We start from the raw sequence: 17,463 nt of genomic DNA, 5'->3' as shown, positions 1-17,463 counted from the left end.
AGAAATAGGTATTTTTATTTGAGGAGCAATAAGCAAATTATACTTTAAGAGGACATATAATTATTAGTAGAGAATTACAATATCCGCATTGCATATTTATTGTATTTAACTCTGGAATAAAGAATGCCTCTGCAAAATGCCCCGCAGCTGCAAGTGAATGTCATTTGATAGACAAGAGAAATTTGGCCCCTCCAGTATCAGGAAATACATACTAAAGACATTCTGAAACCCTAAACCTCTCCTAGAACTAAGAGATTTGTTTGTAAATTGGGACATCTACCCATAATGAATGAGTAATAGAGACTGCCAGTTTAGGCCTATTTATGAGGTTTGATCTACCTGAGAAGATCTTTGTTAATGAAGTGATCTGTGTACAAATTCATTTATTCTTTTTGTCATAAAGAATGATTTTAATTTTATTCATCACTATTATTATTTTTAAATTTGACCAGAGAGATAGAGAGAGAGAGAGAAATTGAGAAAGCAAGCCACCAGGTCCAGGACTTGAACTGTGGTTGGCCATGTGGGAGTTCAGCACCACCACGCCACCTGCTATTCCCAGATGCATTTATTCCTAATAGAATATCTGTTTAATCAGTATAAGTCCTATATTTTCTATAATGAAGTTTATATTCATTGAATAAAATTATAAAAAAATAGAAAAAACATTTTATATATGTATGTTTATACATATGTGTGTATATATGTATGGTAAGTATACTAAATAATTCACCCATTTTATATGTATGTGTGTGTGTCTGTGTGTGTATAGTACATATATGGTAAGTGTACTTAACAATTCACCCATTTTATATGTGTATGTGTGTGTCTCTGTGTGTGTATAGTACGTATATGGTAAGTGTACTAAACAATTCACCCATTTTATGTGTATGTGTGTGTCTCTGTGTGTGTATAGTACGTATATGGTAAGTGTACTAAACAAAACACCCATTTTATATGTGTATGTGTGTGTCTCTGTGTGTGTATAGTACGTATATGGTAAGTGTACTAAACAATTCACCCATTTTATACGTGTGTGTGTGTGTGTGTGTCTCTGTGTGTATAGTACATATATGGTAAGTGTACTAAACAATTCACTCATCATTAATCTAGTGTCTTCTTTAGTCTTTATCAAGCGTCTGGCTCTACTCTTTCTGCAACTTCATACCATTAGCTTTTCACAATTTACTTTTTATTTAGACTTTTTTTCCAGTTAGATTACAAGCTCCTTAAAAGTGCAGAGTCCTTTATTCTGTTTTTCCTGTATTCATCAAGCACCTACAGAGTAAATACTCTAAATGTCCTATTTTTAAAATTAATTTTTTATTAGAGATTTTTGCTACAGAGTGAGTGTGCTTGCTGGAGAGACAGCAAGAAATCACCCCCTATGGGGGACAGCCTCATCACAATCTCTTCTCCTCTATTCTCCTCTTGGGATTTTGGGCATGCATGCACACACACTGGTGTGAATTTTAAGTCCCCGGGTCCAGGATACGAACCTCGGTTGACTATGTGGGAGTCCAGCAACATAACCATTACATTATCTACAGATCCCAAAAGAAATAACTCATGATAGGCTCAGCAATTTGTTAAAAATTTTTTTGCTTGATTTTTTTTTTTAATTAAAACTTAAAGTTTTCTCCCTTCCTGACTCCTCTGGAATTGGAAAGTATTTGTGAGTATTCTTATTTTGAGGCAGAAGGGTTATTTGTCTTGCGTAAGAAATTGGAGATACTTGAGATCAGCAGTTAGTATAATGGCTATGTTGCTGGACTCCCATGTAGTCGACTGTGGTTCACGTCCCGGAACAAGGTGGCTTAAAACTCACACCAGGCGCATGTGCGTGTGTGCCCAAGATCCCGAGTGGAGAATGGAGAAGGGATTGTGGCGTGGCCATCCCCCCTGGGGGGTGATTTCTTGCTTTCTGTCTCTCTGTCTCTCTCTGTCTGTCTGGTGAGCACAGCCCCCATATAAGAAAAAGCTCTCAAAAAAAAAAAAAAAAAAAAAAAAAGAAGAAAAAAAAAGAAATCGGAGATATTCATTATTGCCAGGGTTTTGACTGGAATGTTATAACTTTTAACAAAAGAAATGGGTTTTAAGGGCATGTACACTAACTGCAGAGACAGACAGAAAGACAGAAAGTGAGAAATCACCCCGCAGGTGGATGGCCCCACCACCATCCCTTCTCCACTCTCCTCTCATGCACACACAAGGGTCTTGCATGAGTTCCAAGCCTTTGGGTTGAAGGGGATTCGATTCACAGCCACTCACGTGGGTGTACAGCACCTTAACTACTACACCAACTACTGGCCCCTGTAAATGTTCTGGTTTTAAAATGTTACATGACCAATCCAATTATGACCCAACATACACACTTAGTGTTGTTCACAGATTGTTCTAGACCAATATGTTCTTATATAAACATGGATATTCTGCTTCCTAGAAAGTTTTTTTCACTGTTGAGCATCAGACCTCAGCAGCTGGCTCTGTCCCAGCCACAGGACTGCAGTTGTTCATCCTGTGGGAACTCAACCTCAGTGTCATAAACAAAATTCAGATTGTCCTTCTGATTTTTCTCAAAAAGCTCATCCACAATGCTCTCTTCCTTTTGGTAAGCTCCTTGTCATCCAGTCTATTCAGGTCTTCCTCAGGGTCAATTGTTATTTCTCGTTTAATTTGTTCCATTGTTTCTGCTGAACTCTGCCCCTATAAATAACCTTGTTAAAAAAAAAAAAAAAAGAATAACTTCTCTAATTGCCTCAGGGGTACTCATTCCATATAACTCTTGTGCTGTGGATTATTCTTTAACTGTTCAGCAACTCTGAAACATTTTGGACTGGCATGATAACACTGGCAACTTTTCCCCTTAATTTCATTCTCATAAATTAAGATAATAGCTGGAGGCTGGAATCTAATTTCACATTTCTTGGCAATGCACATCATTACCACAGAACACTTCAGGGTAAATCGGAGGGAATCTGATGAAAATGTATTCGTTGCATCATGTCTTCCTGCCTAGAGAGTACATAAAGTGCATCTTCTCCTCTGGGTCAACATCAAAACTACTGTGAGGGGGTTGTTTCCACGCAGCCACAACCATGAAGAGCATGTCAGTCGACTTTGAGGCCAGGCAGAGCCCAGCAATGGAGAAGGTGGCAACAGCCACAGCCCCACTGACATGACCGTGTGGTGAACTGCTTCATAGGAGGCCTGAACCACAAACACTTGGAATTTTATCTTAATAGTTTTAAGAAAGCTTATAGAAGCTTTAGTCATAATTGTCAAAATTAAAATCAATCGAGATGTCCTTAAGTAAATGAATAGATAAGTAAATTGTAGTATGTCCAGGGAATGGAATATTATTCACTGCTTAACAAAAAAAATAAATAAATAAAAAAGACCTATCAAACCTTGAAAAACCATGGAGGAACTGCCAACGTATATTAATAAATGAAAAAAATGAATGTGATAGGGCCACATACTGTACAATTCCAACTATATGGCTTCTGAAAGAGGCAAGATTATGTAGACAGTAAAAAGTTCCCTTTTGCCAGGAGATTAGGGAGTATAGAACAAACAGGAAGAGCCCAGAGGATTTTTATGTCAGTGAAGCTATTTTCCATGATACTACAATAGTAGGGCCATGTCACTATACCTTTATCAAAATCCATAGACCAAAACATAAACAAAAAACAATCCATAGTCCAGAGTCCTCACACCCCGGGCCATGGACTGGTACTGATTTGTGATCTGTTAGGAACCAGAACCAGGCTTCATGGCAGGTAAGCAATGGCTGAGCAAGCAAAGCTTCATCTGTATTGTGAACCAGTAGTTAGCGTAATGGCTATGTTGCTGGACTCCCACGTAGTGGACTGCGGTTCGCTTCCCAGACCCGGTGGCTTAAAATTCACACTGGGAGCGTGTGCGTGGATGCCCAAGATCCTGAGAGGAGAATGGAGGAGAAGGGATTGTGGCTTGACCATCCCCTCTGGGGGGTGATTTCTCGCTTTCTGTCTCTATGTCTCTCTGTCTGTCTGGCGAGCGCACACGCCCTATAGCGAAAACCTCTCAAAAAAAAAAAAAAAGTTTCATCTGTATTTACAGCTGCTCCCCATCACTCACGTTACTGCCCGAGTTCCACCTCCTGTCAGATCAGTGGCCACGTTAGACTCTCATAGGAGCATGAACTCTATTGTGAACTGCTCATCCAAGAGATCTAGGTTGCACGTTCCTGATGAATGCCCGATGATCGGAGGTGGAGCTGAGGTGATGATACTAGCACTGAGAAGTGACTGCAAATACTGATTGACATTAGCAGAGAGGTTTGATGGCACAGAAACCACAATAAATCAGTTGCTTACAGACTCACATCAAAACTCTATCACTGAGTGGCAAATGACAAGCAGCATATGGTGGCTGGCTTTATTAGTCCACACATGGCCCACCCATTATTTTATTTACCACTTCTATCCACACTTCTTTCCTACACCGTACACTTGTCTTAGTCACAATTTTGGTAAGCCCACAAGCTAGCCCTAGCCAAAATGAGTAAAAAGCAAATGTCACTAGAGAGCTTCTTTAAAAAGGGAGAAAGACCCAGTGAGAGACAGCAGATGACTCTAAGACTTCCAATAAAAAGAAATTTACATTTAAAAGAAACTACCAAGAGTCCTACTTAAATCACAGGTTTTATGCAACAAGTGATTCACATTCCCCAGGCTCACTTTGTTTATTATGTGGCGACCAGCTGTCCAATAAAGCCATGAAACTAAACCGCTTCACCACATGGAAACCAAGCACCCTGCATTAAAAGACAAATATTTCTGGGGCTTTTAATAGTAAAGGGGGACTTGGGTAATATCTGAGATACAGATAAGCAAACAGAAAATGTCAGCAAGGTCAACATATGAAATGAAGAAAAGGGTGGAAGTGGGAAAAGCAATGGTAGGGCAGGGATGGGTCTGCTGGGTTGGTGGGTGGGGCACACCCTCCCTCTGTGGCCCTCTCTCCCAGCCTGAGAAACCCTCTGTGACTCTCCCATGCTCTGTGATGCAGGCCTGGGACTACAGCAAAGCCCTTGCACCCTCAGAGCTCAAGTTGCCTCAGGCAGCCCCGTGACTCAGACAATGGAGAGTATTCTCTTCTACTTGAAGAGCTACAGTGAGCCGGTCCTGAGCCTGGACTCAGCTGTCTTAGCTGTTGACCCCAGGCTTACCTTGCTGAGTGGACTGGGGTTACTTCTTCTATACCTGTGCTACTTGGTGTTGGCATCATTCACACAAAACCTCAGAAAACATGAACACACCCATAAGGTAAGAAAACAGGGGTAACTCCCCAAGAGAGACTCATCGCTGCCACCATGGCTATTTTCCATGTCTATTTTCATACTTATAAATGAGTTTGGTTGGCTCAGTGGGATGCCTGAGATGGGAAATCTGAGGAGAACAGAGGATATCATTTCTGGGAGAAGACTAGGGCTGGGGAGGATCAGGGAGGACTGAAGTTCCTACCTGAAGCTCAGAAAATGTCTGGGTATGATTAAGGGGTCCAGGATAAAATCCCAAACACAGTGATTCTGAGGTCCTGGTTAGCTTAGGTGGAGAGGGTGGGTTCTCTGAAGAATAGCCTGACACTTGATCATGAGTCACATTCCCATGTCAGGTTTGCTCGACCAAGACTTCTTCCATGTGGAAGAGCAGGAGAGCAATGCTGCACTTATGGGAGGCTTTGAGCAGAGGCTGGACCTGAGCTCCGTCCTCAGTATACACAGTCCTCTGATGGAATACAGAAGTGGCCACTAGTTTCAAATTCTATATCTTCTTTGAGAAGACTTCTAAATGAAAATATTAAATATGAATTTCACAGCAAAATGTGTGCTTTTTTTTTTTTTTGAAAGTTTTGCCATAGAATGTGAGAGAGACAGTGAAAAAGAAAGTGAGAAATCACGCTTCAATCATTTCTCCTCCAGTCACACCTCCATATCTGGGGCACATACACAGGAGATGCCAGGTCCAGGACTCAAACTGCAGTCAGCTATGTGGGAGTCCAGTACTTAACCACCATGCCATCTGTTGGAATCTCCTTGAGTTTTTCAAAGAAAAAAATTGAAAATATCTGATTTTTTAAAAATAATAAAAAAGGAAATTTTTCTAGTGGTTAAAATGAAGAGTCATATTATTCTTGGTTAAAAAAAAAATTCTCTCATCTTCCTAGAAGAGAGGATAGAGAGAAATGAGTCCCACTTCTTCATTCTTTTCTTTTTCTTCTCAGCATCTGGGTAGAGCGAAGAGAAGGAAAGGTGGAACATTTCGAGGTAAGTTTCTTCCTGTTTGACCTGAAGTCCTCTAGGTACCCTTCCTGTCCTTTCTGTGAGGTCCCAGGTCCATGACCTCTGAGGATGTCAGTTACTAGATATGACCTCTCTCAGAAAACAGAGCCCACAGGAGAGGCTCATGGGAAGGCAGCCTCTGAGACAGAGTCCCTGCTCTGTGGGGCCATGATGGACCTGGGTAGCCGAGTAGATCTCCAAGTGAGAGGTTGAGGAAGGACTACTGGTTGATTTAGACTTGGAACTTCTGTCTCAGGGGTGAAAGTATTTTGATGTGCTCAGATTCCTCATGGAGCTAAACTTTGACCTCTGTGTTTCATGTGATGCTTTCAAATATCACATGGAGTAAAGTACGTGAAGGGACTTGTGAAAGGACTTCAGAAATAAAACCACATAGACACATGAACTTTGTCAGTATCATCATTGACCGCTTAACTTTAATGATTCATGAGGATTTCAGAGAGTAATACCCCAAGAGTCTCTCATAACAGGGCTCCTATTTACTCTCTATATTTCTTTTTTTTTTTTTTGGAGAGGTTTTTGCTATAGGGCACATGAGCTCTCCAGAAGGACAGAGAGACAGAAAGCAAGCAAGCACCCCCAGAGGGGATGGCCACACTGCAATCCCTTCGCCTCCATTCTCCTCTCAAGATTTTGGACACACACACACACACACACACACACACACACACCCCTGGTGTGATTTTAGGCCACCAGGTCCAGGATTCGAACTTCAATCAACTAAATAGGAGCATAGTGACACAGCCATTAGGCCATCTGCTGGCCCCACACTCTCAATATTTCTACCTTCTCTCCTTATAACTCACTTTTCTGATTTCCCAGGTTCAAAAACTTGCAAGAGAGAAGCAGAGGAGGGACAGAGGCTGCATCGTATTCTGATAAGGTGATTAATCGTTCCCTTTCCTTCCTGGTCCCCCTTTTTTGCATTTTCTATGCACTTCTGAGACTCAATGCAGTCTATGCTGTCATGGGAGAGGGTAGCCACAGGGATGGGAATGTGCATGAAGGTCATGGGGAAAGACAAGAATGTGAAGTCATGGTGTGGGGCCATGTGTTAGGGTAGCAGGCTCAGGTGGTCCCTAGCCCAGGAGGTCCTCCTTTGCCTGCTTTTTCGTGGCTACAGCTTTGTACTTCCTGTCTCTGCAGCTCCCTGGGCCAGCATCATGATTCCACCCACTTTCGTCAGCTGTTGTGCCCAGACTCCCTCTGTGAGGTGTGTAACAGATCGACAGCCGAGGTCAATCGCCTGCTGGACTGGGGGGCCAAGGACGAGGCTACTCCCTCTGTGTCCTCTTTGACTTCCACAGCTTTTGTGACTGAGGCATCAATGTTTCTGCCTTCCACACTGTCACCAAGCCCTCCAGGAGACCTGATAGCTGGCCATTTGTCTGAGCCTTCTCCACCTCCAACCCCTAACCTGTCACCCAGCCTAAAGACCCCCTTAGTTGACTCACTGTCGCCCCCACCATTGGGAGACTCTCTGCCACCAGATCCTCTTCCTCCCGTGGGTTGCACATTCCCAGTGGGCCATTTCCCATCTCAACCACCTGCTGGCCACTCTCTCCTCCAACATCACACTCAGAAAGTAGATCCTGTTTTCCATCCACGGCTGGATAGCCGTGAAGGGTTGTCCACTAAAGTCTCAGCCATCAGAGACCTTGATCACTCAAGCATGGCAATTTCAGAATTCTCCTGGTGGCACACTCATGCCAGGACCATGTTCCTCCCCAGATTGCCACACTCTAATTTTCAGGAAGAGCATGTTTCTTTCTGTGTACCAGAAACCTATTGCTGGGGAGACACTAATATCAAGCAAATGGAGGTCAATAGCCTTTCTTTCATTGGCCTTAACATACAGGCACTCTTGGAGCGACATATAAAAAAGAAAATGATTTTCCAGATTTTTAAGAAGAGTGAAAAAGAGGAGGAACTACTTTCAAGACAAATGTGGTCTGACTATCAAATGACATCCTCAGAGAATTCACTGCAGTTACTTAATAAGCAGGACTTCACAGTCCCCCAAACTATCTGGGATACCCAAGGAAAACCAGAGGGACTGCACATTTGTCAGCAGTTCCTATGTGACAAGACTGGGGGAGAAAACATGGAACGGATATACAGCCAGCTCTTCTGGGGTCTTCCTTCACTGCATAGTGAGTCCTTAGTGGCTCCTCTGTTAGTGACTAGGAGTAGTTTTCCACTAGAGCTTTGCTGTGTCTTATTCAATGGGATCTGTAATATTCCTGCAGCCCAAATTCAGGATCGAGAATCTCCAGTACTTTCTAATTCTCATCCTCCGCCCATCACCAATATACATCTGCCAATTCTACCTTTCATTCAGGTTCATTCCCAGGCCCACCTTCAATCTCCACTCCCTAACCCAGCATCATTATCTTCACCCCAGATTAAGAAGTGTGGAGTTTCTTTTCATAGACCCCAGAATGAGGTAGACTCTCAAATCTCAAATGAAAATCAGAACCTAGAATGGCATGTGTTGCAAAAACATCAAGAAAGTTTGTGGGGTTTCGTCCCGGTGCTCCAAAAGTGTCAAGAAGGTTTACGTCCTCCAGCTCCTAACCTTCCATTGGTCAGCCATTCTTCCCAAGTCCATGTTCCTGTCTCCATCTTTCCTGGTAATTTTCATGTCACTAGTGACACTCAGGAGAAACCGGAGCTCCATGTTCCAAAGAAACAAATTCCCCACTGGTGCCTCCCAGCCTGTAGGAATCTAGGATCGACAGCACTGATGGAGCCTTGCTACAATTCAACAGAAACATTGCACCAGAATGTCAGACATGCTCTCTCACAGCTCCCCGAGTTTCAGGGCTGTAGTAGAAAAGAGTTGGTAAAGACAGAATTCAGTTTTCCAGGCAGTTTCCATGAGAGGTTCCCAACAATATTTCAACCAATGAGGGACATGGCAAAGAATCTTGGCCCAATCCTGGGAAAGTGCCCATCAGAAAACTCACCAGTGGACTCAGAATGCTATGTAGAGAAGGACCTGAGGGCCACCTCTGAGACAATAGGTGACTGGATATATCACTCAAGGAATGTCTCAGGGAATGAATTACTAAGTATGCCTAGCAGGAACTTAGACCAGAATCAAGTGAAAACCATCCTGAGATTGCATTTAAGCAGGAAGTTTTGGCAGATCACTGCAGGTAGGATCCCTGTAGACGTGTGTCGTTCGTGGCTGGCTGATGAAAATGTGTTGCCTCCTTATGGAAGTTATACCAATACAGAAAACACAAAGGTAGCACCATTGGAGGGTAAATTCTCCAGCCATATTGCCACCCTAGAGCTTTCTTTTCTTGGTCCCCAAATTCAAAACCTCCTAGAAGCCCATATTATAAGGTTTCGAGTAAGTCAGAGGTGGGGCCTGCCCCTCAAGGTCCTTGAATCCATTAAATTCTTTGTGTTAAGAGAAACAAAAACATGGCCTCTTCCCCAGATTGACTTTCCTTCATATGCCATCCACATATCTGGGGTGGATTCCACAGCTAGTGTTATCAAGGCCCGCTCTAAAGCTTTTCATAAAGACAAAGTGGGAACAACAAAGTTTCTCCCTGTCCTAGATCATACTCTCCTTGCCATCTCACCTATGGACAAGGAAAGACAGAAAGCCCTGAGACAATTGCCTTCTGATACTGACAATGAGTTTACACAGAATGTTCAGACAATCGAGAGTAGTAGACAGACATGTCTGCCCTGCACACACAGCATCGTAGAAAAACCAAATCAGAACGATGTTGCAGTAGTCAACAGATGCAGCCTAGAGCTGCCCACAAAGCAATATGAGGATGGACATGAATCAATGGATGAGAAAGTGAGAGCTACTGGCAGAGTAGAAATGCTTCAGGACAAAATGATGGTGGAGAAGAATTCAGAGAATTTTCCCACATCCAACATGTCCAGGAAGATAGTCAAGGCTGATGAGCTCTGTGCTTTTCGACCTAATGATATCTTGAAAAGCAGTAAGTTGAGAAGCCCCCAAATGATAAAGGTGGGAACAAGTAATGTAGAAAAGACCCCAACCACTGAATACTCTCCACCAAGAGTACCTATTCCTGAAGACCTTAAATTATCAGACCTTAAAAGACAACTCCTTGATGAATTAAGGTTTAAATTGGAGAGTTTGGAACATAGCCAGGCCCAAAGCTCTTCTAGTGACACCTCTCTTTCTTCAGTTAGCTCAACTTCTGATTCCTCCATGCCTCATTCCCCAAGTGTCTCCAGTACAAACCTGGCAGACGTCCAGGTATTGCACATTTGCTTGGATGACAGGGGAATCGGTGTGGAGCAGGGACAGGAGCTCTGGGTCCCTAGGCGTGTTGTATGTAAATGCCATGGTAAGAATGTCTCACCAACTACAGAGAGAGTAAGTCCCCCAGGACCCAAAGCAGAAGACTGCGAAGGCAAGAACTCAGGATTAGGGACAGCCAGAGCTGAAGGGAAGACCCATCCTCCTCAAGATAGGAAATTAGAGAAGACTTCTGCATCCCTGTCACAGAAGGAAACATTTCCTCCTGAAACCTATTTTAGCAAAAAGATAAGGCAATTTTTTCAGTGGATCAACTCCAAGAGAAAGGGTACAAAGAAGAAAAGTCCCCTGCAAAAAGGCAAGTTCATGCCAGACTTTTCAGGGTGCTACAACCCAATTAAAGATCAAGCTCTCTTTATGAGCTGTGGACCTCCTGAAGCTCATGAGCTCATGGCAGCCATTGGGAGGATTATAGAGGAGAAACTGGCATGTAGTCAGGAACCTGAGCCCTTGGAGTTAAGTCAGCAGAAAAAGGAACAAAAGGAACCCAATAAGGGACAGTCCTCAAACTATCAGGCTCCCTCTGACCCACAGCAAGAGAAGGGGTCAAATACCCACTCCTGCACTCAAGAAGCTGTCATTCCTGCCCCAAGTTGTCTTACAAGTGTCAGAAAGAAGAGAGACAGAATCAGACATCCCCAGAAAGCTGTGATATTGAAGGACCAGCTATTACTCCAAAGTCATTGCTCTTCTGAACCCTCCAGGGAGCCTGCATCCCATCCAAGCCCCACCTGCATGCGAGTATGCCAGGTGCCTCCAGCTGCTATCACACCTGCTGAAGGCACTGTGTTCAGCCATTGACCCTTCTTTGCAAAAAGAAAATGCTTCTCCACCACATAGAGGAAGCAAAACTCTCCCCAAAGGAATTATCCAGTTCCTGTGGAAAGGGCCTCTCAGTTTTCATGGTAGTTCATTTTTGGATAAGAACAATCTCTGTTTAAAACAATCAACAATATATTGGTTCTCCCCATTAAATGTTGTGTCTAACACGCAGTGGTGTCCTCTGTGTTCTGCCCTGGGAAGAATGGATTTGGAGTATCCCAGAGCTTGTGCTCAGGAAAGGAGGTAGTTTAGCTTTTATTACTATTTCCCTTTTAATTTTCCAATGTAAAACCTTTTAATAGATTGTCAAAGATAGTTATTAGGATTATCTGAATATGACTTATAAAAACGAGTATATCACAAATACCTATAAAGTAAAACACAAATCACACATTGCTAATAACCCCTGCAGTCCAAAAAAATCCTCCATCATCTGAGCAAATTACAAATACTTCTTTTTTTTTCTAGAGAGCACATGCCCTAGCCAGAAAGAGGGAGAAAGAGAAGGAAAGTGAGAAAGTGGAATGGTCATGCTGCAATTCCTTCCCTATGTCTCCTTTTGGGATTTTGGGCACCAATGCCCATGCACCCAGCATGTTTTTGATTCTTTTTAATTAAATGAAAAAATTTTTGTTTACATTTAATTGCTGTACATCTTTACAGTGTACAACACAGTTTTTCCCAGTATAAATTAGTCAAGTCAAAGACATTGCATATACATTATCAACAGATAACTTCAATTTTGTGTCTATTAAATGTGTTGTTTGTTTTAATCACTGATCCCCTCCCTGCCACCCCTTGCTACCCACCTGCTTTTACCATCCCCTTCTACACTGTCTCTAGTAGCTACAGCTGGCCTCCCAGCTATTATACCTACAAATCTTTCCGTTTCAGCCCAGCATGTTTTTCAGCTGCAAGATCTGGGCCTGAAACTACATAGTCAGCCATATAGGATCCCACTGCCTTCACCACTATACCATCGGCTGGTCCAAAATATTTTTAAAGTTTTTTTTTTCCACAGGGCATTTGTACTTGAAGAGAGAGAAAGAGAGAGAGAAACCAATAAAGTGAGAAAAGACTCTCCATGGGGAATGGTCACACTGCCATCCCTTCTCCTCCATTTCTCCCTTCCCAAAATTTGAGAATGTTTGGCAGGCACACACATGCACCCAGTTTGTTTCTCAAGCTACAGGATCCCAGCCACAAACCATACAGTGGGACATAGGGGATCCATCCACTTTAACCACCACACCACCGGCTGGTCCATAAACACATTTTTTAAAGTGACATTATTTAGATATTTAACTGTGACTAAATACATTCTTTCATCAAGTACAATACACTTAACATAGTCACTAATAGCATTATTTTAGGTACAATTTCACATGCTTTCATAAATCTTCCAGTACAGTTTCTATAGTAAAGCGTTTTCCTGCATTCCATTTTCATTTATATACAGGTGCATCTTACATCATACTTAAGATTATTTCACTTCATAATTAAACTTTTATTATATAAGTGAACACCAACCCCAAATTTAACCCTAACAATAACAAAATTAAACATTTTTTAAATATTGAAAATATATACCAATTTGTTTAATTGTATCTTCTTAATCTTAATATTTGAGGCCATCAAAATATAAAAATTTAGACATTAACTCAAAAAAAGATGAAACCTCCAAGCTTCCTAAAATATTAACGAGCATTTAAAGTAGCAACAGAATCATGCTGTAAGTCAAAAACTAATTCTGACTTCACTGCCAAATTTAAAATAGTAGTGATTCGAAGATAAGATTGAGGTCTAAAATATTTGTACCAAACTGTAAAATGCAATTCAAAAAAATGTGCAGTTAATTTGCTTTTGTATATGTAATGGAGTATTTTTCATAGTAATGTTAGGTTAAACATTAAACTTATTATTTTTTTTAACTGTAAAGTACAGAGTTTTCTCTAATACCTTTTAGGTCTTTTCAAAGTGAGAAAAACACTTAGACTCCAGGCCCTGGTTCAAATTATATTTTGGGTGTTAGTTACTTTTTTAAAAGATTTATTTATTTAATTCAATTTATTATTATTGTTGTTATTGTTATTTTTAATTTGCTATAGGCATGGGTGCTTACCAGAGAGAGAGAAAGTGAGAAAGCAAGTTGCCTGATCTAGGATATGAACCACAGTCAACCATGTGGAAGTCTAGCACCTTAACCACTATACCACCTGCAGGCCAGTATTTATTTCTTTATTTCTTCTAACAGAGAGAGATAGTCAACCCCAATAGAGTCTTCATGTTGTGATCCACCCCTACCTCAGTTAGCCAGGATCACAGCCCTGTAGTGTGTGTCCAGCATGTACAGGGAGGTCCTGGGACAGGAGCCCAGGCTTTTCTGTATGTGCTCAGCATTGTAGAGCATTGCATACCACAGTAGCACTTTCTGGCCTGGTCCCCAAACCATACTTTATTATTATTATTATTACTATTATTTTTAAGCTGCTATCAGGTGGGCGCTCCAGTGAGAAAAAGAGGAAGCGCCCCTCCGCCACCCATGGGACATGTTCACACCACAATTCTTGTGACTCCATTTCTCCTTCTCATCAGGAATGTGGGCACACACATTCATGTGCAGGTGCTGTGGCTGGGATTCAAACTGTGGTTGGCCGTATGGAATCTGACTCTATCCACATAACATTTCATCACTGCACTATGGGGCCAGTCTTTCAAGCCATCTTTTTACCTGCTACCTCACTATCCTAAACTACACAGAGCTGTGGGGGGTGAGTTATTCTGACATAGCAGAGCCAGAAACACCCTTTACTACTCCCAGGAAGATTTAGAATTAGAAGCACGGGGGTGTTCAGGCTGTGAGGTCAATGTTAGGAAGAAATATTTCTCTTGGATCTCTTGGTGAGGAATAAATGTACCCTGCTACCACAAGCCAACTCTTTTCTCCCTCATGAAATTTGGAGTGAAGGGCCATGTTCCCACCACTTCCTGTACCCTAATAAAAATGGAAAATGGGTAGTAGTTCATCCTTGCCTTTCCCTATCCTTTTTGGAACAGTACAAAATGACAGAACTTGGCAGTTATAAAAGGGGATAGAGATAAGAATATTTTCCTGAAAATTGTGTCTGGCTTATATTTTATGAATATCACCGAGTCCAGAGTATCTCATGAGTCAGCCATCATTGAGTGGGGCAGTGTGGAGGGCATTGTATATGGAAGCCATTTTGAGAGTTGTCTGCCATTTTAGAAACTTTAGGCTTTACTTTTTTATTGAGTAAACTATGTTTCAGAAATTATGTGACCAACTGTTGGTAGGCAATGGGAGATTTACTCACATTAATGACTGGCTCATACTGTTGTATTTCTTTTTGAGCAATTAATTGGTGCCCACTAGCCTGTATATAAAGCACAGTTTGCTCTGCAATAAACGAAGATTTGATTAGTATCTCATCTTGCCTCTACTCTGTGTATGTCTGTGAGAGTTTTGTGAGTTTGTGTATGTGTGGGTCTCCTTTTTCACCAACCTCACCCAGGTACCCGTTCGACTGTCCTGTGGGTCGGAGCAAGTGGCACCCGGACGTGGAGCCCTGGAGTAGAGGATCAGGGTGAAGTGCACCGTGAAGAAATCCCCAGAGAGGGCACATGGTTGATGAGGCCCTTCCAGTTCTTGGACTGGAAGGCAACTTGAAGTCTGTGCAGCAGTTATATAAAACAAGTTACTATTATCATCTGTAAGGGAAAGAATGGTGGAATCCTCTTCCAATGGGGACCAACTCAACTGTCATTTCCCAGACACTCGGCATGTGCAGGTTTCTGACACTGGAGACCTCTAGTGCATCTTTTACTTTGAACCATTCTCCCTTCCTATATTGAGAGAATTCTCCCAATCGCCTAGGATTTCAGTGACAGTAAGAACATAAACACCTATCCTGTGCTCTTGGTCTTGGTTCTCCAAGATGCCAAGGAGTCTGTCTCCTTTCCCCCTGACTACAGCCTCCCCACGCACTTCCCTCCCAGCGCCAGCTCCTTATGCCTCATGCCTCCACTACTCCCTCAGGACAACCCACTGGCCTGTGTCCTGCCTGCTACTTCCCATAGCTCGTGTTCTCCTGTGGCTGTGCAAGCTCAGAAAGACAGCACATTGCTTTCCCCTCCTCCCCATGGTCTTAAATTCAAGTTCCACTGGGCTTGACCTTTATTCTAGAGGCAGCAGTAAGGGCTGCTACTGTGGTCGCAACCTCTCTGCCTGGCCACAGGGCTAGGACCAGGACAAAGCTGAGAACAGGGAGAGCATCAAGGCCAGTAAGGAACAGAAGAAGAGTGCAGGTCCCTTGATCCTGGAAGCCAAGATGGGAGCCTTTTAGCTGTTCATAGTTGTTAGAAAATATATCAAAGTCCCTGTCTCCTATGCCCTAGAATGGGACTGTGAAGGACAGAGAAAGTAGTGATTTGTACAGTGACAAAGTCCAGTCTTCTACCACTTGATAATGCCCTTGGACTTTCCAACACCAAAATCATGACTTTTGCAAATAAGTTGCCATTTTCTTTACAACTTACCCAATCTCATGTATTTCCCTTGGCAACAGAAAAATAAATGCACTAACATAACATTCATTTAGAAAATGGCAAAAATCATCCTATGAGATGAACACATCTGTGAAACCACCACCCAGATAAAAAAAGATTTCTCCTATTCAGTAACTACACAAGCTTAACCCCTAAATAAACAATCTGAAATGCAAAATGGTCCAATATATGAAAGCTTTTGAGCAACATCACAAATGGAAAATTCCACCCCTGATCTCTGTGATGGGTTGCAGTCAAACACTTTAAGACAAAAATATTGTATGAAATTACCTTTAGGTTGTCTTTAAGGTGTATACGAAATAAAAACATCTCACGTTTAGACTTGGGTCTTACCCTCAAGATATCTTATAATGTGTATGCAAATATTCCAAAGTCCAAAAAAATCTGAAACCTGAAGTACTTCTGCTTCATGCATTCCAGATAAATGATACTCAAACTATATCTCTGAAGTGGTCATTTTTTTTTTTTAGTTTTCTTTTTTTGAGAGTTTTTTGCTATTGGTCACATGCACGCCAGAAAGACAGAGAGAGACAGAGACAGAAAGCGAGAAATCATCCCCCAAGGGGGATGGCCATGCCACAATCCCTTCTCCTCCATTCTCCTCTCGGGATCTTGGACGCACACGCACACGCGACCGGCATGAGTTTAGGCCACCAGGTCCAGGACTCAAACCACAGTGGACTACGTGGGAGTCCAGCGACATAACCATTATGCAACTTACTGGTCCCAGGTAGTCATTTTCTTGATTTTGGTTTAAAGACCACACATTAAAGTTTCCTTCTTACTCTCCCCTCTCTTCTTTCCTTCCTGTAAAGGAAATAAAAGAGTGTGGAGTTTATATATGCACAATTCAGCCTCCACTGCACGGAACAATGTCTGCCATGTTAGGTGCTCATAAAGTTTTGTGAGATGAAGTTACTTGACCATCTTTTATCTCAGAGCCTTTTCTCTAATAAGGTGTCCAATGGCTCATCCCATGGTCCCTTGTTGCTGTGAGTGACATGGAGCAACTCCTGGCAGTCCTCGGCTCCTCAAGGTGTATCCTATTAGGTGAGACAAAGTATGACTCTGACAGACAGCTCAGGAAGCATTTTTTGGTAAGAAAACCCTTTTTTACCTTGATTGTCTGAGACCAATTTATATATACATTAAAATTTACAGAAGTGCAGGCCAGCCTTTGTTGTGGTGGTGAAGGTGGCTGGATCCCACATAGCCGACTGTGTAGTTAGAATCCCAGACTCAGTGCTTGAGAAATACTCTATGCAGGGGTGCATACTTGCCCCAGATCCTGAAAGGACAGGGTAAAGAATGAGAAGGGATTGAGGCCAGATCATTCCCCATGGGAGTGCTTTCTCAATTTCCCTCCCTCTGTCTCTATTTCTCT

The 17,463-nt window shown here is 42.3% G+C and overlaps 1 protein-coding gene and 1 pseudogene across 1 annotated transcript; one reads left to right on the top strand and one right to left on the bottom strand.

Annotated features, from left to right (window-relative positions):
* Window positions 1–2,473: 2,473 nt before the first annotated feature.
* On the bottom strand, window positions 2,474–2,943 carry LOC102481503 (centrosomal protein of 19 kDa pseudogene; annotated as a pseudogene).
* Window positions 2,944–5,111: 2,168 nt separating this feature from the next.
* Window positions 5,112–11,657, top strand: LOC102481079 (spermatogenesis-associated protein 31D3). The gene is made up of 4 exons (XM_014586622.1): window positions 5,112–5,312; window positions 6,271–6,313; window positions 7,172–7,232; window positions 7,496–11,657. The coding sequence occupies exons 1-4, from the start codon at window positions 5,127–5,129 to the stop codon at window positions 11,469–11,471; spliced, it is 4,266 nt and encodes a 1,421-aa protein (XP_014442108.1). The 5' UTR covers window positions 5,112–5,126; the 3' UTR covers window positions 11,472–11,657.
* Window positions 11,658–17,463: the final 5,806 nt, after the last annotated feature.

Source organism: Tupaia chinensis, unplaced genomic scaffold (assembly GCF_000334495.1).
Source record: "Tupaia chinensis unplaced genomic scaffold, TupChi_1.0 Scaffold000147_1, whole genome shotgun sequence".
NCBI classification, from domain to species: Eukaryota; Metazoa; Chordata; class Mammalia; order Scandentia; family Tupaiidae; genus Tupaia; species Tupaia belangeri.
This window is presented reverse-complemented; position numbering and strand designations above follow the sequence as displayed.

What these genes read in the sequence shown, in the direction of transcription:
- LOC102481079 (XM_014586622.1), top strand. Translation starts at nt 5,127, where the DNA reads ATGGAGAGTATTCTCTTCTACTTGAAGAGCTACAGTGAGCCGGTCCTG. An exon ending in AACATGAACACACCCATAAG is followed by an intron (nt 5,313 to 6,270) that starts GTAAGAAAACAG and finishes TTTTCTTCTCAG; the next exon opens with CATCTGGGTAGAGCGAAGAG. An exon ending in GAAAGGTGGAACATTTCGAG is followed by an intron (nt 6,314 to 7,171) that starts GTAAGTTTCTTC and finishes CTGATTTCCCAG; the next exon opens with GTTCAAAAACTTGCAAGAGA.